At 46.2% G+C, this 22,939-nt stretch overlaps 1 protein-coding gene across 4 annotated transcripts in view; it reads right to left on the bottom strand.

Moving 5' to 3' along the window:
* The window catches only part of CHST10 (carbohydrate sulfotransferase 10), a 33,586-nt gene extending 14,242 nt beyond the window's left edge, over nt 1–19,344 (bottom strand). The window contains exons 1-4 of one of the 4 annotated variants that reach the window (XM_036281392.1): nt 19,320–19,344; nt 17,401–17,470; nt 6,921–7,009; nt 5,711–5,842 (exon numbers count right to left, since the gene is read on the bottom strand). In XM_036281392.1, the coding sequence (XP_036137285.1) occupies nt 5,711–5,842; nt 6,921–6,963 (175 nt within the window). In that variant the 5' untranslated portion in view covers nt 6,964–7,009; nt 17,401–17,470; nt 19,320–19,344. Of the gene's footprint in view, nt 1–5,706; nt 5,843–6,920; nt 7,010–17,400; nt 17,471–19,319 lie in introns of those variants that run through there. The other 3 variants (XM_036281394.1, XM_036281393.1, XM_036281395.1) reach the window with 3 other exon arrangements.
* Between the last annotated feature and the right edge of the window lie 3,595 nt (nt 19,345–22,939).

Below are 22,939 nucleotides of genomic sequence, written 5' to 3'. Positions count from 1 at the left end.
GTAGTTCTGCAAGATGTTACCACTGGGGGAAACAGAGTCAAGGGAAACAGAATTCAATCTGTTATTTGTTACAACTGCGTGTGACTCTATAATGATCCCAATAGGAAGTTTAATTTTAAGAAAGCTGAGTTAGCAGTCAAGATAGTGCTTGCACATTAATTTAAAAATTCATGGGAACTGAGATGGGACTACAGAAATCTTACAAAATGCTAGTACAGAGTAATAATTTACAGCAAACTGATTTTTGGAAAACCTTTGGGGCAAAATTTGAAGATAATTTTCAGATCTCTACAATCAAATATGTACTTTCAAAACTTTGCAAAGACTAATACATAACTAGAAAAAATAGATAGCAAATAAAAGCAAAAAAATCACCACAACAAAGCACAAACAAAGGCACAGTTCACTTTGAAAAAAAAGTCGAAACCTACTCCCCTTAGGTCATTAATGCCAACACTCCACACACTACTGTGGCCCCCACCTGCCACCGGACCTCAGGTCCCCTCCCCAGCCAGCACTGCCATCAGAAAGCGCCTGCAGCCAATCTGCCCCTGCACAGGAGGGTGAAAACATCTTACCAATGCCCCCACAACAATAATCTCGTCTCTCTCCCACAGCTTTGTTATCTGACTCCAATAGAAAGCTCTCTGCCACACACCTTTATGAATCCCACTAAAATATTTTTTCCTGTTTTCCAGGTTTGGGTTAAAATGCAACCTAACCAAAGCTGTGCACAGGAGCTGTTCTGTATCTGCAATAAGGACTAAGCGTTACATTTATGGTGCAAAACTAGACAAAGGCATCAATGCTGCCAGCCTAAAGCTGCTGAATGCGCTCTGAGGGCTCAGGACCAACGCCTGTCCATCCTCTTCCCGCACAACCTTATCATCTTGGCGTACGAACCTGCTAATAAAAAGGTCACACTCCCCTGCTGTCTGGTCACCTGCTGTTCCCACAGCACCAGTAGCACTGCAATACTTACCTCGCTCAACACTTAGTTCAACAGCTTTCACAGAAATCTAAACGTCCTCTTTTTTTTTTGTTAATCCTCACCCAAGGATATTTTTTCCATTAACTTTTTTTAGAGAGAGTGGAAAGGAAGGAGGGTGGGAGGGAAAGAAAGAGATAAAGAGAGAGAGAGAGAGAAACACTGATGTGTGAGAGACATATCAAGTGGTTGCCTCCCGCATGACCCCAACCGAGGCCGGGGATCGAACCTGCAACCCAGGTACATGCCCTTGACTGGGAATCAAACCTGAAACCCTTCAGTCTTCAGGTCAACACTCTATCCGCTGAGCCAAACCAGCCAGGGCTAAGCTTCCTTAATAACATTTTAAATAGGACAATGTATCTTGAATTCTAAACAATTGACTGATCAGTAAATTTCTGAAAAGTTGCCTGTTGCATACGGAACAGGCTTTCGTAGCTATGGAACATCTCACATGCTGGGCAGTCATCTGCCAATTTTTAACATTTTTATGATTTCAAACTTCCTGGTATTTTCTCCCCAGTTCCCCTTGGCCCTGATTCAACAAAATTGGAATATTTTTTATGTTTGGTTTCGTTTTCCCATTGCTTTGCCGACAACCATTTATTTTCAGCAGATACTATTATTCCCCACTATGAAGAGCGGTTCCTTTCCCCACCGACCCTCAGGAACAAGACTCTAGCTGCAAGACAGGATTCTGATCCTCCCGCCATGGCCAGGTGCCTTCATAGTGTATCAGCTCACTTTTATTATAGGTTTCATTATATTTACCAGGTTTACAAAACGCCTTTAACTCGCCAAATGATACCCTGCTTTGTTTTCCTAGAAGGGATCCCATCCACTCATCTCCCTGACCACACTATGTCCAGTCACCCAGTGTCACCGCTCCCAGCACACACTGGGCAGAGGGCATGCAAAGACACTGGTCATTTGCTCTGCCCTTAAGCGGCTTACAACCAAGTTGAGGGGCTAAGTGGAGGCAAGAGACTGGAAGAGGAGGTCACACAAAAGTGAGCCGAAAAATCAGTGTCTATACCTATGTATCAGATGCACAAGGATGTCACTTCTATTTCAGGTCTCAACGTCCCATGCCACAAAATTCCCATCACTGCATGGGCTCTATTTCCCTATGATAAACATGAAACTGGACTTTGTTAACCAAGGACAAGTCGTTGCCACAAATATCACTGTGGCATCACTGATGAGCCGAAGGGAGCAAACACACCGCTATAAACAACAAGGTGAGCGGGGCTGTAAATAGCAGTTCAGGACAGTCTGCTCGTCCTGTCAGCTTAACCAGAGGGGTCATCAGGAACAGGCGGAGGAGGAGACACACACCCACTGCAGGACTCCAGAAAGAGCCCTACGGACACCTGTGTTACAGCCAGCCCTCTGCTGGGACCGAGGGCTCGCCACCTGCGTCACAGGAAGTGGGCTGTCATCACACATGACACTGCTGGTTGTCAGTTATTTCCTTGTGATGATGTCTCACACTAGGCTTTTGGTTCAAAGGCTAAACTACTGTGAACACCAGCGAAACAAATTCTAACACATGAGAAATCTCTTGCGGACACAAGTTTACAAACCTCTTTCAGTTTCCTGTTTGACTCCAAGATCCAGGGGGTTTAAGTGCCTCCCCAGAAAGAGGGGGCCCCTAAGGCTAAGTGACCATTCCCACTGAACCACAGGGCTCAGGGGCAGATGCCTGAACCACCCCTCCAGGTCATCTCTGGTGGCCTTCAGTGGCTGAGCTCCAGAGCTCAAGCAACCACACTGGTAAGACCCTGCATGTGAGCTCATTGCCTTCATTCAGAACTCAGCCAACGGCCACCCATCTCCGTGATTCCAGCCAGGCACCCTGGGACAATCAGGTTAAGATCCTCTGTGGTCAAGAAAGGCCGCCCTAGGTTGTGGGCCCAACAATGAAAGACTCTCACTCTGAGTTCAGTGCACCCTGCGGGCTGACACCACCCTCACTAGTGCACCCTCACCGGGACCCTCTACTGCTTCCCTGAGTGGGAAAGGGGGAGTGAGGCTCCAAGGTTCCCACCTGGAGGGGTCCACTGACCACAACCATCACACCACACGGCCACATGGAACCAAAGGGCCCGAGGATTACCACTCATCTTAAAGGGCCGGAGACACCTGGTGAGCAGCGCTGGGGACTACCACAGATCTTTCCTCAGGTATAAAATCCCCAAGTAGCCCTGGCTAGTTTGGCTCAGAGGTTAGAGCGTCGGCCCAAGGACCAAAGGATCTCAGGTTTGATTACTGGTCAAAGGGCACGTACCTGGGTTAAAGGTTTGTTCCCCCATCCCAGTGGGGGTCATGTGGGAGGCAACCAATTGATGTGTCTCTCTCACATCGATGTTTTTCTCCCTCTCTCTCCCTCTTTCCTTTCTACTCTATCTAAAAATCAATGGAAAAATATCCTTGGGTGAGGATTAAGAAAAAAAAAATCCCAAAGCATCCAATAGATTTAATAAAAATTAAAAATAAAATAAAATCCTAAAGCTTTTCCTCCTTCTCTGCAGATTTTTCCTCTTTCCCTCTAATGTTTTGCTCCCCTTTACAAAGCATCTCAGCTTCTAAACTTTTCTGAAAACATTCAGTATAAAACTGGTCACATCAAAGCAGAATGACACCTCATTTATCAGTCACCACTGAGGAGTCAGGTGTTTTGGAGAGGAACTTGAGAATAATATAACTCTAAATAAACACACATCTAATTTAATTATTTTTGGTGGAAATCTTATAAATATATTACCTGTTCTACTGTTTTAAACAAAATAAACCATAAACAATTTAACCTCATGACCTGCCCTCTGAGGTGACTTTAAAATTTTTTTTCTTTATTGATTTTAGAGAGAGAGGAAGGGAGGAGAGATAGAAACATCGATGAAAGAGAACATTGACTGGCCGCCTCCTGCATGCCCCCCACTGGAGATCGGGCCCACAACCTGGGCATGTGCCCTGAACAACAATGTCTTGGTGCATGGGTCGACGCTCAACCACTGAGCCACACCAGCCGGGCACCAGGAAGTGACTTTTAAAGGCATCACAAGTAAAAGGTGTAGGCTCTCAGTGACATGGGTTTCATAGTCTCAGCTCTTCTACACTTGGGTCTCTCCACCGGGCCCCACTCCTAGATTCAGATTCACTTGGTCTCTGGTTGGCCCCAAGCAGCAGAGGTTTACAAAGTCCCCCAATGATTCTGAAGAGCTAGGGGAGGAGAACCACTGCTCTCACTCGTAACAGGGGCCCCCACGCTCACTAACATGAAGCCACCTGGAGCAGCGGAGGCAATGTCCACACTGCCAGGCTGAGAACATCGTCTCAGATTCCAACAAGGCTCCAAGACTGAGCCCTCGCTGTGCTGACAGAGGCCCCAAGCCCCAGGTGGAGCCATGCCTGTCTGTGATGCTCCTGGCCAGCCTGGATGCCTGCAGGTGTGACGAAGGGGTCTGAGTTCAGCACCTTCCAGAGGCTGCGAAAGCTCAGGTTCTCATGAGGGCTCCTGGAAGATGAGGGGTGACTTGTGATGGCAGCCCATTGGGGCCCCAAGCACTGAGGCCCTGATAACTGACAACTATGTGTGAGTGGGACCTGTGGAGCGGAGAACCCCCACACCGCCCTTGGAGCTGATTTCAGGACTATCCTCTTCTGCCTGCAGATCTGCCTTCCAACCCTGTTGTTCCTGGACAGACAGAGAGAAGAGGGAGACTGGGAGCAGGAGACGGGGGCAGCAGGCAGCCCTCGCACTGCAGGACACAGCCAGGAGCTCCAGGCAGAGCAGGGCCTGCAGGAGAAAATCGGGGAGCTGCTTGTGTGACACTTTCTCATCTCCTTTGCTCAGGGCCACCACCTGCAGGATGTGAAAAGCATCGAGCAGAGTGAGGACACCCACCACACCCATAGTCACAAACATCCTCCCTGTTAGGAAGACCTCGTCAGGCCCACCTAAAACTGCTCCATCTCCCCTGTGCGTCACCTCACTCTGCCTCTGAAATAAGTCATTTTGGGGTTCAAGATGACCGACCACTGTACTTCTTAGCACGTACGCAGCACTTCACGGGTCACTCAGAGAGCCTTGCCATGTTCAGGTCAGTTTTAGAGGCTGTCAGAGCACGTAGCATGTTGGTTTGGTAGAAAAAACATGAAGGCCTGGGTAAGCAGAGGACAAGAGCTGACCCAGAAGCAGCTCCGCTGAGGCTGGGCTTGGTGCTCTTCATGCGTCCTCACCTGACGGCCCACACCAAGTCAAGGGGAGTGGAAAACCCTCAGAAACAACCCAACAGGCACATATTTCAATCACCTTCTTTCTGACACACTGAAGGTGACCTTCAAACACGTGGCCACCAGTGTGCAGCACCAGCTGGCACTCAGGCAGGCTAATCAACACAGTAGTGTCTCATGATGCCACCAAGCAGAACACGGTCCCAGATCCTGAGCCTATGGGATGCTATGGAGGAGGAACAAAAGAACTCACAAACTAAGCACATTCTGCCCACCCCCAAGGGCGGTGCTGGGAAGAATGTCCCCTCCCCTCCACCCTCACACCTCTATAAGGTGAAGGATTTGGAGGCCATGACCTCCACGGTCTCTTCTGGAATGAAAGTCCACTTGGATTCTGTGATAAAGGTCATCCGTGCATGTGCCCAGGAACGTATCACAGCAAGGTCTGGATTAACCAAAACTCACTCCACAAGGCAGCATACCTACCATCCGGGTCTTTAAAGGTCAACGTGATGAATTTGCTGGCCACCATGAACATGAAAATCACCCAAAAGCATGCGGCCAACAGAAGCCACTGGTGGTGCATGTTGTCAAATGTCAGCCATTCAGCGATTCTTCCTGGAAAACAGCAACATGCTCCTGCTGCTTACACATGCATCATTTAAACAAAAGGTCCCAAAGACAACAGGTGATTCCACTTAACAGCATCAGTACAAATATTTTTTAAAACTTTCTATTGATACAATAGGTATTTTGACTCGGTATTTAACTTAATGTTTTATTTATTTATTCTTTATTTTATTTTCTTTAATCCTCACCCAAGGATACTTTCCATTGATTTTCAGATGAAGTGGGAAGGAGGGAGGGAGGGAGGGAGAGAGAGTGAAACATTGATGCGAGAGAGACACATCGACAGGTGGCCTACAGGTTGATTCCCGCACAACCCCAACCAGGGCTGGGAATCGAACCACAACTGAGGTACGTGCTCTTGACCAAAACCGAACCCAAAACTCTGTTCCATACGTGGACGCTCTAACCACTGAGCAACCAGCCAGGGCTAATGTTTTATTTTGAATAATAATAACTTCTCAGTATAATGAAGTCAAAGTTAAAACACCTGAATGGGAAGGAGCCATTCCTATCTGCTTTGGAATGAGTGATACAATTTTACTTTTGCAGATTTGCCTTTTGACTGCCTTCTGGACCAGACTAACATCAAAACGTTTCTAATCTCCTTTTCTCAGTGCCACCATCTGCAGGAGGATGTGCAAAGCATCGTGCAGAATAAGGGCACTCAGCACACCCACGGTCACGGACACCTTCCCTGTTAGGCAGAGCTCATCAGACCCACCGAAAACTGCTCCTACGCCTCCAACATCTCCCCTGTGCCCCGCCTGCCTCTGCCTCTGAAAGGAGTAGCTTTGGGGTTCAAGATGACATCAGTGCACCTCTTTGCATATACCTAGCACTTCACGGATCAAAATGTTGTTCTTACTCTGCACCTGCCAGGGCTTAGAAACAGGTGGGCAAGAAGAGTCCTGCCAAGGGCTAGACCTTCGCAGAGGGCAGAAGCCACACTGGGCAATTACAAGCAGGTTGTTTAGATCCCTGACTTGCTGACGAGATGTAGCCACAACTAAAGAATGTGTACACAGGAGAAATGAACATCGAAACTTCTCCGTCTCCATTCACTTGCCTGCAAAGGCCTGTGCAGAGGCTGGGGGGAGGGTGCTTTTCATGCTTCCACTGCCTTGGAGACATGCAGGTCACACAAGCTGCACTCTGCTGCGGGAGACACATAAAGAACCAGGAAGTCACAGTCAGTTCTCGGCAAGAGAGACCAAAATGTGCATTTCATTTCACCTTGCACACAGTGCTTCTTCAAGTCAAACCAAACCCCTTAAAGAGACCATGCTGGCTGGGCTTATTTCTACCAAATGGCTGAGACCACCCATCACTCCTGGGCAGCTGGGAGAGCTGGTCCCCAACATGTGCTGATGGCAAATGACTTCAGAGTTTCTGAATGCTGGAGCTCTGAGGACCCAGGTGATCAACTCTCCTCCTTGTCTCAAAAATGTTTATTTCCCAGACTCTCACTGGAACCAGGCATCTGAAACCCAATGCCCTCCACTAAGTGGTCACCCAGCCTACACCTGAATGCACCCTGCAGCAGGGAGCTCACTGCCTAATGTGCAGCCTTTCCAGCGTGGCTTGTGCAGCGCCTTCTGTCACCCTCAGCTGCCCATACCTTAGGCCCAGTGTGCTTCCTGGAGACCTCAAGTAGGGGACCAAATTAAACAGATGAAACAAACAAAAACACAGGACACCTAGTTAAGTCTGAATATCAGAGGAACCACCACCTTTTTAATTAAAATTATGTCCAAATATTGCATGGGACATACTGATACTTAAAAAAAGCTATTTGCTACCTCTCGGAATTTCAAATTTAACTGGGTGTCCCGTATTTTACCTGGCAACACTACCACCAAGGGGAATGCTAGCCCCTCTCCACCTGCTTGAAGGCCACTGGCCTGTCCAAGCCAAGCCCCTCTTTCTCCTCTGTCATTATCCTTTGAAGCAGCACTGCACAAAGCAGAGAGACCTGCATGGTTCCACCACTCGCTGGTGACTTAGCCCCTCTGAGCCTTGGGTTCCCATCTCTGAGACCAGGCCTTCCTTCCAGGGTGGTCATGGTGATTAAAGGAGAAAATGTATATAATGTACCAGTACCCACCTGGCCTGGAGCAGACCATCTTCATACATAAACTGGCTAATGCCTCAGTACCCTGTGACTTTCTAGTTTAATTTACATAGACCCTTCGAAGTGTGGTGGTCAGAAATTAATGTGACAGGGTAGTCTGCCCCAAGAAGAAAGCGAAAGGAAGGCCAGACTCATCCGACTCAAGCTACTAACCCTTCCCTTCTAAAGACAAAGGAGGCACAGACTGTGCCTAGAGGCACAGGGTACTGCAGTCCTGAGTCCACTAAACTTGTCCCTCCAAGGCAGTGACACTCAGTGAGGTCCATCCCCATCGGTCACACTGGGAATTCCCCACTGAGAAACCCCAGCTGTAGGCCCTTTCAAACAGAGGCAAAGAGGCCAGTGTAGGTTGGGGAGCGAGTACAGAGAAAGGAGACAGGTATTCAGCACGTGGCATGCAACCTGAACAGAGGCATCTGCTCCTATGCACTGGTTCCCAGGAACATTCAGAGGTGGAGGAGGAGGGCCCGGTGCTGAGTGACCTGGAGCTTGCAATCCACACATTGCTAAGTGCTGCAGCCAGTGCTCGCAGACGAGGGGACCCCCTCACGCACGCACACACGCTGCACTGTCCACTCTCAGCTTCCTGCTCTGCTCATACCTGCGCACCTCCTGGGTTTCAGGCCTTGGGCACCCTTCCAGCCCGCCCTCAGGGGGTTTTCATGGTTTCACTTTCCAACGGGAACTAGTTTTTTGAAGGGATCTAATTTAAGTCCATCCACCAAGCTCACCTCTACATAAAAGTAGGGAGATAATGAAACTGAAGACTACAACATCTGCTCTCCAGGAAGCCAGGTGGCTTAGGGGTAGAATTTCTCCATCAGCTAGTTCGAAAGTAACACCTGCACTGTTGTGAAGCCATGCCTGCCTGCCCAAGTCTTGAGTTTTCACTCAAAGTCAGGAACACCTTGCTTCTTCCACTCAGGCCTGCGGCGGGGGCAGGATGTGGTCTGCTCTCTTCCTCCCCGAGCTGGGTGGCTGGGGGTTAGTCATCGAATAGCTCACTAGGCCCCATTTTCCTATCTAGGATAAAACAGCCACCTGCATACCTACCAGTGTGCCGTGCAACAGTCTGCCGAAGTACCTCCTCTACAACGTATACCATCCAAAGTTTTCTTTCAGAGAGAAATTTTATTTCAAAAAAATTCAACTTATAAAATGACTTCTGTTAAGATACCTAGAGTACCCTGTCCCCTTCCAAGCCCAGCCATGGCATCGGGGTCGGGAGAAGGAGGCTGCAAAGCCCCCAATCTTCCTTTTATCCCCCTCATGGCCCACCTGGACTGGGAAGGGAAGGTGCCCAGGACACACCGGGATTCTGCAGGACAGACTTGGAAAGTTTCACATGCACAAACTCTAGTCCCTGCCAAAAACCTTCTCTTAAGAAGCAGAGCATACAGCCATGGACCCTGAGCAGTGTCTTCAGTGCAGTCGCCCAGCCCAGGCTGAGGCCTGCTAATAACCCTATGCCCTGCTGGATGGCCCCTGGCAAGCCACAGAGCGTGCGCTCAGGCAGCCACACGCAGGGCATTCTCTCCAAGTCACTGGGCTTCTGGTAACTCGAGGACAGCAGGGCCTGCTCCGGTCCCGGTGTATAGAAGATTCAGCTCTCCCATCGCTGCCCTGTTGGCCTGTTCCAAAGGCTCTCTCCACACCTCACCTAGCTTCACTTCTTCACTGCACCTATCGTAGCCTGAATGCGTTCCTTGGTTCACCGTCTGCTTTCCCTGGTAGAATGTAAGCAAGGACTAGAACAATGCTGGGCACATGCTGAGTCATCCGTCATTATTTGCTGAATGATGATACCAACCAAGAAACTTATTAGGATCTCAATTGACACTTTTCCAAAGAGGATTACAGAATGGCCAATAGACAAATGAAAGGATGCTCATCCTCACTAATTATCAGAGAGATGCAAATTAAAACCACAATGAGATATCACCTCACACCTGTCAGAATGGCTACCATCAATAAATCAACCAACAACAAATGTTGGTGAGAATGTGGGGAAAAGGGAACCCTAGTGCACTACTGGGAATGCAGATTGATGCAGCCACTGTGGAAAACAGTATAGAGTTACCTCAAATAATTGTAAGTAGGACTACTTTATGACCCAGCAATTTCACTTCTGGGAATATATTTGAAGAAACCCAAAACACTAATTCAAAAGGATATATGCACCCCTATGTTCATTGCAGTGTTAACAGCCAATATGTGGAAGCAGCTCAAATGTCCATCAGTAGATGAGGAGATTAAAAAAAGCTGTTGTAGCCCTGGCCTGTTTGCTCAGTGGTTAGAGCATTGGCCCTCAGACTGAAGAGTCATGGGTTCAGTTCTGGTCAAGGGCACATACCTTCATTGCTGGTCAGGGTTGTGTGAGAGGCAACCAATCTATGTGTCTCTCTCACATCAATTATTCTTTCTCACTCTCTCTGCCTCCCATTCTGTCTAAAAATAGATGGAAAAATATCCCTGGGTGAGGATTTAAAAAAAAAAAAATGCTGTTGTATATTTATACAATGGAATACTTACTCAACCATAAACAAATTTGACATCTTACCTTTTGCAATACCATGGATGGACCTGGAGAATATTATGCTAAGTGAAATAAGCCAGTCAGAGAAAGACAAGCACAGTATGATTTCATTTATATGTGAAATCTAATGAATAAAGTCAACAAAGTAGAGACAGACTCATGGATACAGAGAAGACTGACAGCTGTCAGAGGGGAGGGGTTGGGAGCTAGGTGAGAAGGATGAAGGGATTAAGCAAAGACAAAAAGACTCATGGGCACAGACCACAGTATGGTGATTGCCAGAGGGAAGAAGGATGGGGAAAGTAGAAGAGGGTAACGGGGGACTAAATGGAGATGGAAGGATACTTGAATTGGGGTGATGAACACACAATACAATATACACATAATGTATTATAGAACTGTATACCTGAAACCTACATAACTTCATTATCCAATGTCATCCCAATAAATTCAATTAAAAATAGTTTTAAAGCCCTGGCCAGTCTGGCTCAGCGGTTAGAGCTTTCTGCGGACCAGAGAGGCCCAGGTTCGGTTGCTGCTAAGGGCACGTACCTCGACTGAGGTTTGTCCCTGGCCCGGTTGGGGTCATGTGGGTGGCAACCAGTCGATGTGTCTCTCTCACATCGATGTTTCTTTCTCTCTCTCTTCTCCCCTCTCTCCCTCCCACTCTATCTGAAGATAAAGCAAAAATGTCCTCAGGTGAGGATTAAAAAAAATAGTTTTAAAAAATTGAAAAACAAAAACAAAACCCTAGAAACTTATTAGGAAAACCTATGGGAATTGAAAGGCACTTTAGCAGACACTTTGCCCAACTTTCTACCCCAAACTTTCCAAACTAACGTCTTTCAATATGAGGCCCCCTTTCAACCTCAAAATGTTTCTCTAGTCTCCACATGAGAGCAGTTATATATCTAATATCCATTAACTGAGACTAGAAAACAAGCTATGAGGGCTTCAGCACTGAAAATAAAATTATATTTTATAAGTCAGAGCACATACATACAACTTAAAGCATACTGAATGGAAGGTTAGTAAATCCTGCTGAAGTCCAAAAAATTTTTTTAAATTTTAAATAAAACTCTATGATAAACCCTGGCTGGTGTTTTCAGTGGTTAGAGCATCGGGGCACACGTGGGAGGCCGCCAACAGATGTGTCTCTCTCATATCAATGTTTCTCTCTCTCTCTCCCTCCCTTCCATTCTTTCTAAAAATCAATGGAAAAAATATCTCAGGTGAGGATTAACAACAACAACAAAAAACTATGCCAAAAGGTACACCAATGAATAGATCCAAAGTGTCAGTAAACAAAAAAGGAAAACTTGCAGAACTGAATGTATAATCCGATTTGTTAAAAAATTACATATGTGTGAATGCATGTGATTATATACACATGCAAACACACATATATATGTAATGCACAGAATAAAATCTTGAGAGCATGAGTGGAGTCATTTTTTGCTTTGTACAACTTTGTATTTTAAAACATTTTTTGCAATAAGCTTGTATCCATTTTATAATAAAAACCAATGAAATATAGAAAACAATGAAATATAGAAAATATATACATGGTCCCTGCTGTTTTAATTTCTGTGGTTTAATTTTTTTCTGCCTCATTTCTACCAAATGCAGTTTTCTTACCACTCCGTGAGGTGTGGGAAAGGATAGTAAATACTTTCCTAGCCAGGGAAAACTGGTATAAAGTGACAAAGTCAATGTGTATCTGAATATTTAGTAAACATATCTCTGTCCTCATTGCTTTTTAGTTTTTAAAATGATTTAATATTTAAAACATGAAGTACAGAAGATAATATCAAAACTACTTGTTTATAGACACTCTAATAGTTTTGCTGTGCTTACTGGAGGTTTTAAGAGGAAATCAAGCGCACAAATAAGATCGGTACCCTGCGATGCCCCGCCTGGCCCTACTCCCTTCCCTCTCCAGAGCCTGGTCCTACTCCCTTCCCTCTCCAGAGCCTGGCCCTACTCCCTTCCCTCTCCAGAGCCTGGCCCTACTCCCTTCCCTCTCCAGAGCCTGGCCCTACTCCCTTCCCTCTCCAGAGCCTGGCCCTAATCCCTTCCCCCTCTGAGTGATTACAGTTTTGTTACATCAGAAACTGTTCCCTCCTTTGACAGACTCAGCAGCAGGGACTTAGGAAGGTGTCTCTCCTGCCCAGATAGCAGGCCAGACAGGGAAAGGTGGGAAGGCGAACTTACCTGGTACCTGCAGGGAGATACTACTACATAAAGATGCTTTCATTATGTATGAAGACACCAGCAAGAAGGAAAGCCTGGCATGGGGAGACATACAATTTTAAATCACCTAACTCTCTATCTTTCTCATGGTATCACAAGAAAATGTGTAAATTATACACAGACTAAAGTGAAAAAGCTGTCAAGGTAAGCTGGTTAAAATGTTGGATAAACCGGGACTTGTTCTCCAAGTCACATGCTATGTCAGCCAACCAGAACCAATAAGACAAATGTCTGGTCCCTCTCAAAATACTCCTTCCCCCCCATCAGTCCCATATCTCGACAGTTTATAACATACGATGCCAAACAGGAGTAGATGTACAGCTGCATATACTTTCTTTTTTAAATCCTCACACGAGGACATGCTTAAAGAGAGGGAGGGGGAGGGAGGGAGAGAGAGAGAAAGAAACATCAATGTAAGAGAGAAACATCAATTGGTAGCCTTCCATTTGTGCTCTCATTGGGGATCGAACCCACAATCCAGACATATGCCCTGACCAGGAGTCGAACTGGCATCCTATTGGTGCACGGGACGATGCTCAACCAACTGAGCCACTCTGGCTGGGCAGCTGCATATACTTTTAAAGGACACAACCTAAAAATAATTATATTTACCAAGATCATCACATAAGTCGTATCCATCCATCCATCCAACAGAACAGGTGTAGTGATACAACACCGAGTCCCAAACCAAAACACACACATAGTTCATGTCCTTATGGAGCCTGCAGTCCAATGAAGAGACCCACATGCATCAAAGAATCTATCCAAGGAGTGGTATGAGGCAGAGGACATGGTGCTGTGAGAGGACGATACAAGGGGACATGACCTGGGTGGAGAGGTCGGGGGCAGTACAATTACCTAAGGAGGTGAAGGGGCAGAGCTCCAGAACGGGGGAACAGCATGAAACAGGGGCCCAGAAGTAGGAGAGTGCAAGCTGGGGGCTCCTGTGGCTGCAGTTTCCAGAGTTTGGTTAGAGATAAGCCAATGTAGTCAGACAACGCTGGGCCTCACAGAGCTGTTACAGAATTTGGTTTCTACCTTGTGGGCAATGGAAAGCCACTGGCAGGAGTTTTACATGAGAACAGGGGTGGTAGTGTCATGACCCGACTTAAGTTTTGAAACATTTCTCTGGTAGCACAAAGATGTACAGTGTAACTGTCCACTCAGCCACTCCCGAGTCTCAAGGCATTTCCAGCAGTGGAGCAGGAATACTCTGAGCATGCACAAGCAAGTCCAGCTAAGTGTTCCACATCATGTATCATCGTCTGGGTCCCTAAAACTAGAGAATGAACCTGTAAGATTCACAATATACAATGGGTCAGGTGTTTATGAATTCTAAGAAGTGATATTTTTTGCTTTGTGATTACATGCATTCTGAATCTAGATGGCTCCCTAATGTTGTCTGACTCTATGTTTAGGGCAGTGGTTTCCAGCTCTGGCTGTACATCAGAATCACTTGGGGCTTTAAAAATTTATAGCAATGCCCTGGTCCCCAAGATCACCTGAGTCAAGACAAGACCAATTTCTGGAGATGGATCCTGAGCAGGTTTTATTTTATTTTTAAAATATGTTTTTATTGATTTTTTTAATTCTAGAGAGAAAAGAAGGGGGGGAGAGAGAGATAGAAACATTGATGTGAGAGAGAAACATCAATTGGCTGCCTCCTGCATGCCCCTTACTGGGGATCGAGCCCACAACCTGAGCATGTGCCCTGACTGGGAACTGAACCAGGATCTCTGTCCATGGGATGATACCCAATCCACTGAGCCACACCAGCAGGGCGATCCTGGGCAGGTTTTAAAAGCTCTGCCCAGGATTCTAATAAACAGCCAGGACTGAGACCTGGTAGTCCAGGTTCTCGGTCCCTCTCAAATTTTAATGACCAAAGGAATCCCCTGGAGAATCTGGTTAAAATGCCGATTCTAGGCATTCTAACATAATAGACATTTTCCTAACACCTCTTTCTACTATAAGAAGGAAAATTGGTAGCAAAAGAGTATCTGCCAACTAGAGTCTATTGATGATCTAAATTATATCAGAGCCCTGAAAAAACAGCTTAAAGTTCATTAGAATCAAAGACATCCATTACTGTTCCCATTTACCCTCTTCCCCAGCCCTCCCATCTTTAGGTAACTAATTCTATGGAATCAGAGTTTGGTTTGACCTTGGAACAATCATGATAATTTGACCCAGCTTTTTAAACAAAAGAAAGGCATTCCAAATTCCCTTCGCCCAGTTCCTCTAAACCTGCCCCACTATCTGCATTATTTCCTTGAATGTACAAGTTCTCCCTGGAGTTTACCTCCCGTCCAAGGACGACACCCACAAGGCTCACTCTTCTGTCTGCAGAGAGACTGGGCCTGACATCAGCAGTCCTTCTCAATGGCTCTGCCAAGGGCCACTGCTCTCCTTGCAGCCTGGTGACAAATGGCCTTTAAAATGCCTGACATTTTCTGTAATTAACTCTCCTTTGTTCAAGGAGACAAAGACAAGTCCCAAAGTGCCTCTTGCAGCTAATGGTAGCAAACCTGAATGTGCCCCAGGTCCCTTGTGGTCACGGTGTGCTGCCCTGAACAGAGACCCCAGGCCCTGAGGACTCAGCATATCCATCTTCAGAGCTTTCCTATTTCCAGTCATTAAAGGAGATTTTCATATGTCAAGAAGTCAGAAGCTAAACCCAAGTTACAGGCTAGGGCTCTTTAAAACCCATAAGGTTGCCGGGACACGAGCGAATGCTACAGAACCCGTGGGCGAGTCCAAAGGCCGCTGTCAGCCCTGGCACAGCCTCATTTCGCACCCGCGACACGTGTAAAAAAAAACAAAAAAAAAAATATGGTTGGACTGGTGGTTAAGGAACTTAAGACTTTATGGGGAAGGCAGGGGTAGGAAAGCAAGAACATAACTGAACATACAAGAAATCTATTCTGTTTCTCTCTCTCTCAACTAAAATAAAGCACACATTTTACATGTTGGTAATTACTAACAGTGGGCTTGGTACCATAGGCATACCTCAGAGATATGGTGGGTTCAGTTCCAGACCACCTCAATAAAGCAAGTGCCATAAAAGAGTGAGTCATAATCTCTTTGCTGGTGAAGGGTCTTGCCTTCAAATGGTAAAAAACACAACATCTGTGAAGTGCAATAAAGCAAAGCACAATAACATGAGGTACGTCTGTATTACCAACTTTTGGTGCAAATTCTCCCTCCCCTATGTTTTTCAAATGATGCTTGTAAATCCATTTTGTTCAGCCTCCAATCACATTCCAATGGCTCCTCCCACCCCCTGGCAGTGTTTGAGTTGTCACCTCAAAGCACAAAGCCTTTCTGAATTCGTGCTGAAGAGCTTGACCCCCATCTGCCATGCTCCACTTCTGTCATACACATTTGACAAATAAGCCCATCTGACTGTTTAAAACAGTGTTTTCCCAAATGTCATTCATTTGGCAATATTTACCAAATGCCTACTCTAGGCCAGTAGTTTTTCTAGGCCCTGGGATATGTAAGGCAATACACACTTCCTGCTCTCATGGTGCTTGGTACTAACGGAGGAAGAAAGGCCATAAATAAACAGAACCAATGTATAGGGCACTCAATGCCACTGATAGTAACAAAGAGTAAGGGACACAGGGAGGGCAATTAGAAGGGTGTGATGTTGAGAAGAGGCAAAACAGAGTGAAGAAACAAATAATATAGCCACTTGGTGAAGAGTTTGGTTTGGGTCCCAGAATCCCAACAGCAGCAAGGAGGCCCATGTCCCTCGTGGACTGAACAAGAGGGCAAGGTTGTGACCCCAGTGAAGAATTCTGTCAATAGCCCTTTACTGAGATGAAAATTCCTGGGTCCCTACCCCCATTACATATGAACCCAGGGGAAGGATTATGTGTCCAGTGTTCAGTTTCTAAAACATTCTTCCAAAATATATCCAGACACTAAAGGAAACTTGACAAAAATAATCCAGTAATGCACAAGTAACTGGTCACCCTGGGAAGACTCACAGGGAGAAGGGAAACTAGACAGCTGAGGGATGGAGCAATGGGGGACATTCTACGAACAAATCAAACTTTTCATACCTTCGAGTTTGAACTAAAATGTGTTATATAATCAATAAAATTATTAAATTACAACTTAAGAAAATAAAACATTGCATATGAATTCATAACATATATAAAGTGCTATTATGGTCACTGTGATTTTCAGATTTATAGTTAGGATTTCTCTCAGTCTAAGTTAAGAAATTTCCTTTGTCTGCTTGGCCAACATCATTACAATTTATCATCTCAGAATGACCAATCATCTATAGTCACATCTGTCCTTACTCAGGAAGGATGTGAGGATAAAGAGAGATTTTCATGAATAATAATAAGAAGCAAATCATAAGCAAATACCTATGTAGGGCTCACTGCATATCAGGCACTTCTCTTAGCAGGTACTAAAAACTAATCGCCAGCTCAGGCGAGCTCCTATTATTATACTGAAGAAAATATTTCCTCTAAATATATGTGTACATACTCCTACTGAAGAGTTTAATTTTCCTAAAATCTCCACATGAACAAGAAAGGAGGCAGTAAGAATACTAAATAGCATGAATCTCAAGTAACTAGTGAGTTCACATTTTCTTTCACGTACCTTCTGAGGCCTGAGGTCCGCATTTCCCTGAAATATTGGCTTCGCCCAAGGTTCTTGTTTCTCCCTGTCACTGTATAGAATAAATTTAAAAACCAATAAGCACCATTAAAAGTGACAAGATCAACTTATTTAACACAACTTGGTTTATACTTGGGAAATAGTTAACCACGTTGATTATTCAAGTTTGCACAACAGGTCTCTTACAGGGGTGGGTAATATGTGGATTTCTTGGTAAATGAACAAGCATTTTAAATGTACCCAAAGAGCTAGTTGTTTCAGACCGCCCTGCAACACATTATGAAAAATGAAATACGCTTTATAGCAGAAATAATCAAATCCTATTATACCTGTTTTATATGTTTGATTTTGGGTAAAAAAAATTCCTGTGTAAGATGATTAGATCTTCCAATGCAAAGTGTTCTCTGGGTTGTGTATTTCTCCAAGCTCTAACACCCTGGAAAATTCTAGTTAAATGTCACATTGTGAATGAATAACTAGAAATAAATCAAACTCACGGAATTAGAGACTACAGATTTAACAGAAATATCTGGCAAAATAAACACCCAAGTCATTTAACACACAGTACGGCCCAAGCTGCCTGGGATGCGTGCAGCACAGTCCAGCTGTGCCTCCCTTGACTTCTAAGAACTCAATGTGAAAATTAAAAGCAATTTCATGTTACGTAGATCAAACGATTAAGCTTGTCCTCACATCCAGATTCTTCCAGATCTGTATCAGGAGAAAACAGGCTTCTGCAATCTCTAAGGCTCTGCGTTCACCTCTGTCCCCTGTTTCCATTCCTGGCTCTCCCCCACCTTTTCATTGTATAACCTCAAGCATCAGAAAAATGATTTGCCTATAACTGTAAATGGCCTAGGATATTTTTACTAATTCTTCCCTTTCTTTGTTCAGTTTTGCAAGCACTTCCTTCAGTTTTCACTACAGGGAAGAATTTCTCTCTCGGGTATTTCTGTGAGATTCTTTTCTTCAGGGTCAAAAGCAAAGATGGAAAGATTTTTCTTTCCATCTTAACCCAAGATGGACTATATCCTTATTTTATTGGGGGGGGGGGAGGAAGGCCATTTCTCTCTTTGTGCCTTTTCTCTTTCACCCTGACACTGAAAAGAGTAAGTGCTGGAGATCAGCAAGCAGGAGCTAAACTCTGCTGCTGAATTTTAAAACTGTCTGAGACATTTCTCACCCTGGCAGTTAAAATGACCAATACCCAACTCTTATGGCTCAAAGCCCCAGACTTTGGGTATTTCAGACAAAAACCCCTTTATGACAGCGCTTCTGCCCAGCACACCAGAACCTGGCCGCACTGCTTTCCATTCACGGCAGGCCCCTTCTGCCTTGAGCAGACTTGGAACACAAAAACGACAGCTTTGGAAAATCTGGTTCATCCTCCCAGCCAGAGTGCATGGCAGCCTCAGCCTCGACTTCTGACAAGCCCCCGGATGGTCCAACCCCGCGCGGAGAGCTCCCTGGAGCCTGCCTGGCAGGACACAGGCATTGAACCTTCCCTTCCCTCACCCACCAAAACTGTGCACTCGAGAGAGGTGGTACACGGCCCCTCTTCCCTGAACGCCCCTTGCACCCGCGTGGACCGTTTTCTTCCCCTTTCCGCCCGCAATTCCAAATGCAAAATCTCGCCCAGAAGGAAAGCAGCAGATCACCGAGTGTCCAGAATTCCTGCGAGCCCGGCCCCGCGAGCGGACGCCTCCTCCCTGCATAATTAGCGCGAGGAAGGCTCTCCCCATGAACCCCGCCGCGCAGCGAGGACCCCCGCTGCCAAACACACTGGGATGCCGCCGGCAGAGAAAAGCCGGTGCGCCCATCTTTCCCTCCACCCGCGGGGGGCGGGGGGCGGGGTGTGGGCGTCTGTGGGACCCAGCCCGCGGCGCCCCGAGCGAGCTCACCCTCCGTGGGGCCGGAGCCCTTCCGCAGCCCTGAGCGAAGCTCGGCGCGGCCTCGCGGGCCTGGGGCGGAAGGCGCGGGTCCCGGCGTCCCGGAGCGCGGGAAGCCCGTCCGCCCGCAGGCCCGGTGCCGCCCGCCCGGCCGGGCAAAAGCGGCCGCGGCGCCGGAAGGAGGAAACCCGGCGCGCCAGGCCCTCTCGGGGGGCGAGGCCGCCACCGCCCCCCGCGGCCCTCGCGCGTCCGTACGCGCCGCCGCCTGCGGGCTGTGCGCGTCCCCGCCGCCGACCCCGCCGTGCGCGCGCCCCGGCTCGTCCGTGCGCGTCCCTGCCGCCGCCCCACCGTGCGCGCCGCCGGCCCGCGAGCGGGAGAGAAGACAGGCGTCAGGGGCGCAGCCCAGGGACCCCGACCTTGTCTCCCCGGTGCTCGCCGGCGCCGGATCTTGCCTCCAGCGCTCGCGCCTCCCTCCCCCGCCCCCATAAGAACAAATTACACCCCAGGAAATTACCGGGAGACGTGTGACCGAACTGTGTCTCACCAGGTCTCCGGCCGGCCAGAACACAGGTTGGTGGTAAGAACGAAAAAGAAAAGAAAGAAAAAAGCCCCAAAACCAAAATTGGAAAAAACGGGTACCTGCCAACATTTCCCCATCAGCCTAGCCAGTAAAAGCAGAGCCAGTCCCGGAGGCAACTGTTGTCAGGGTTCAGCTGATTAATAAGCCACGGAGAAAGCCTGGAGCAGTGCACAGCCCTGTGGAGGTGTAACTTGGAAAACTTTTAAAACTTCTTTCAGTTACAGTTGACATAAAATAATGTATTAGTTTCAGGTGTACAAGGTGAAAGGATTAAATACAAATTGCAAATTCTAGCTTCTTAACCTGCAGAAGTGGATAAGACCCCAGGATTTTAGAGCCTGGTACAAAAGTCACTCCCAAAAGTGTTAGAGGTTTTATTGCCCTGAAAAAGGTAAACTAGTTTTGTTTTTATATAACCTACATGTTTAACTACCTAACTATATGCATATGTCTATTTAGCAAACAGGGTAATATAAATATGTACACACACACACATTTTTGTCAAGCTTTCAAGAATACAGTCTTTTGTTTGTTTTTGTCTACCCTGTTGGTCTCCTCCTCAGTGAGTTAAATATAATATCCATGGGGCTCAGCCTTGCAGAATTTCACTTCTAACATGAAATTTAAGCCAGCATAGTTTAAAATGGTGAGACATTTTACTTGGCCTAAATATCATTCAGATATTCAGCCCTTTCTCAGGGCACCATGGTCAACAGGAGACATTTACTCTTCTTGAGGATTTGAATGGACCCACATGCATGGGAGAAGCATAGTAAGTAAATAGGAGCTTAGATGTGACATGGAATATTATGCAGGATTGAAGGGTCCAAGCTCTGGGAATTAGATCTCATGGGCTCAAATCCTTATTCTACCACATCTGTCTTGTGACCCTGTCAAGTTATTTTGTCTTTCTCCCCCCCAGGTTCCTTATCTAGAAAATGGGGGCATTATATAGCATTTACCTGAGAGTTTGCTAAAGAGTAATGGGGATACTGCATTTAAAGTACATAGCACAGTTCTCCCCCAGTAGTGAACTTACAGTAAACATAAGCTACTTTCATTATTATTATTTATTGCACTTCCAGGATACTGTTCAAATATTAAAAGATAACAGTTCTCTCTAGGGGCTTACAATTGGCAACTAAGGTAGCTGAGTATTTTTCTTGGGGTTTTTCTAAATTATTCCAGTTCCCCTTTTTGTTTCTGTAAATGAACTTCAGGGAGGTATTAATAGTTAGTCTTTGTAACAGGAAGATAATTTCTAAAGTAGGGGTTCTCAAAGTGTGACCTGTGGACCCCTGGTGGTCTCCAGGATCCTTTTGGGGGGTGGGGGTACAGTGTCAAAACTGCTTTCACAATAATACTAGGATGTTAGTTGTCTTCGCTATACGGTCATTTGCTCAGATGGTGCAAAAGTAATGGTGGGTAGAACTGATGACACAGCATGGCTCCAAGCAGTGGAACAAAATGGACTTGGTAGTTGCTGCGTTCATCACCACCATGCACTTGAAGTAAAACAAACATACAAACACAAACTGTCACAGAAGGGTGTCCCTCAGAATGGAAGGGGACGTGCACAGAGTACTCCTGCTGCATACCCAGGTATGGTAGTTGTCTGGGGCAAAGTCTTGGGCAATGGTTTGCAGTGCAAAACAGTTAACTGCTTTTTTTTAATGGAAACCATTGTTACTTGAAAGAACTGACAAACTGTGATTCCACACACTTAGGCAATTGGCGGATATTTTCTCCAAAATGAATGAAATGAGCCTGTCACTTTAAGGAAAACAACTGATGTTTGTCGCCAATGCTAAAATTCAGGCTTTCAGGTGAAAATTCAAACTTTTGAAAAACCTGCATCTGCCACTAGGAGTTTGACAGCATCCCAATAGTTAAAGATTTTTCTGATGAAATCAGTGGTTATACTAACATTAAAAAATTTTTTTTAAATCCTTACCTGAGGATATTTTTCCATGATCTTCAGATAGAGTGGGAGGGGTAAGGGGTTGAGAGAGAGGAACATTAACGTGAGAGAGACACATCCATTGGTTGCCTCCCGCAAGACGCCAACCAGGGCCGGGGTCTAACCACAACCAAGGTACGTGCCCTTGACCAGGAATTGAACCCATGACTCATTGGTCTGTGGGCTGACGCTCTAACCACTGAGCAAAACCGACTAGGGCCACAGCAATTTTTAAATATGTAGTATACTGATAGACTGATTGTGGCAAAATAAGAAATATATACTATCTGGCCTTTTCTCTAGTTCCTGACAGAGAGCTTCTAAAACTTCGGTAATGTCCCAAATGATAGGGGTGACAGGATCATTCTTTGTTCTAATATTTGGTCTTTGTTCCTGGCTCCTGACAAAAAGCTACTAAACCCTTGGAATCTCCTGGGAGCATCTTTTGTTCTAATGAGGCAATTCTAGGTGGCCCCTAGAGGGCTTCAGATGGGGACTTGTCACCACAAAGACCAACCCTTAATTAGAAGCCTGGAACTTTTAGCACCCCTTCCTCAACCTCTGTAGAGGGAAGAGAGGCTGAAGATTGTGTTAATAGTAGATCACGCCTACGTGACGAACTTCCATTAAACACCTAAGTCAGGTTTGGAGAGCTCCCAGGCTGGTCAGCATCTGGAGGGGCTGGCAGAGTGGCCACAAGGAAAGGGCATGGAGGTTCTTCTCCCACTGTCCCCTACACCTTGCCCTGTTCACCTCTTCCTTTGCACTGTCCCTGACTTGCCTGCTTTATAATAAATCAGTAATAGTAAGTAAACTGTTTTCCTGAGGTATACGAACTGGTCTAGCAAAGTCAAACTGAGGAAAGGAGGGTTGTGGAAACACCTAATTTATAGCCAAGTCAGACAGCAGTGTGGGCCATCTGGGGACCCCATATTTGTGACTGGCATCTGAAGTGGGACCGAGCCCGAAAAGCTGTGGAGTCTAATGCCATCTCCGCTACCTCTAGGTGGTGTCAAAACAGAATTTAATTGAAGGGCATTCATTCAGTTGGTAAATCAGAGAATTGGTTGTTGGTCTTGGAAAACACGCCAT

Source organism: Molossus molossus, unplaced genomic scaffold, assembly GCF_014108415.1.
Source record: "Molossus molossus isolate mMolMol1 unplaced genomic scaffold, mMolMol1.p scaffold_m16_p_34, whole genome shotgun sequence".
Lineage (NCBI taxonomy): Eukaryota > Metazoa > Chordata > Mammalia > Chiroptera > Molossidae > Molossus > Molossus molossus.
This window is presented reverse-complemented; position numbering and strand designations above follow the sequence as displayed.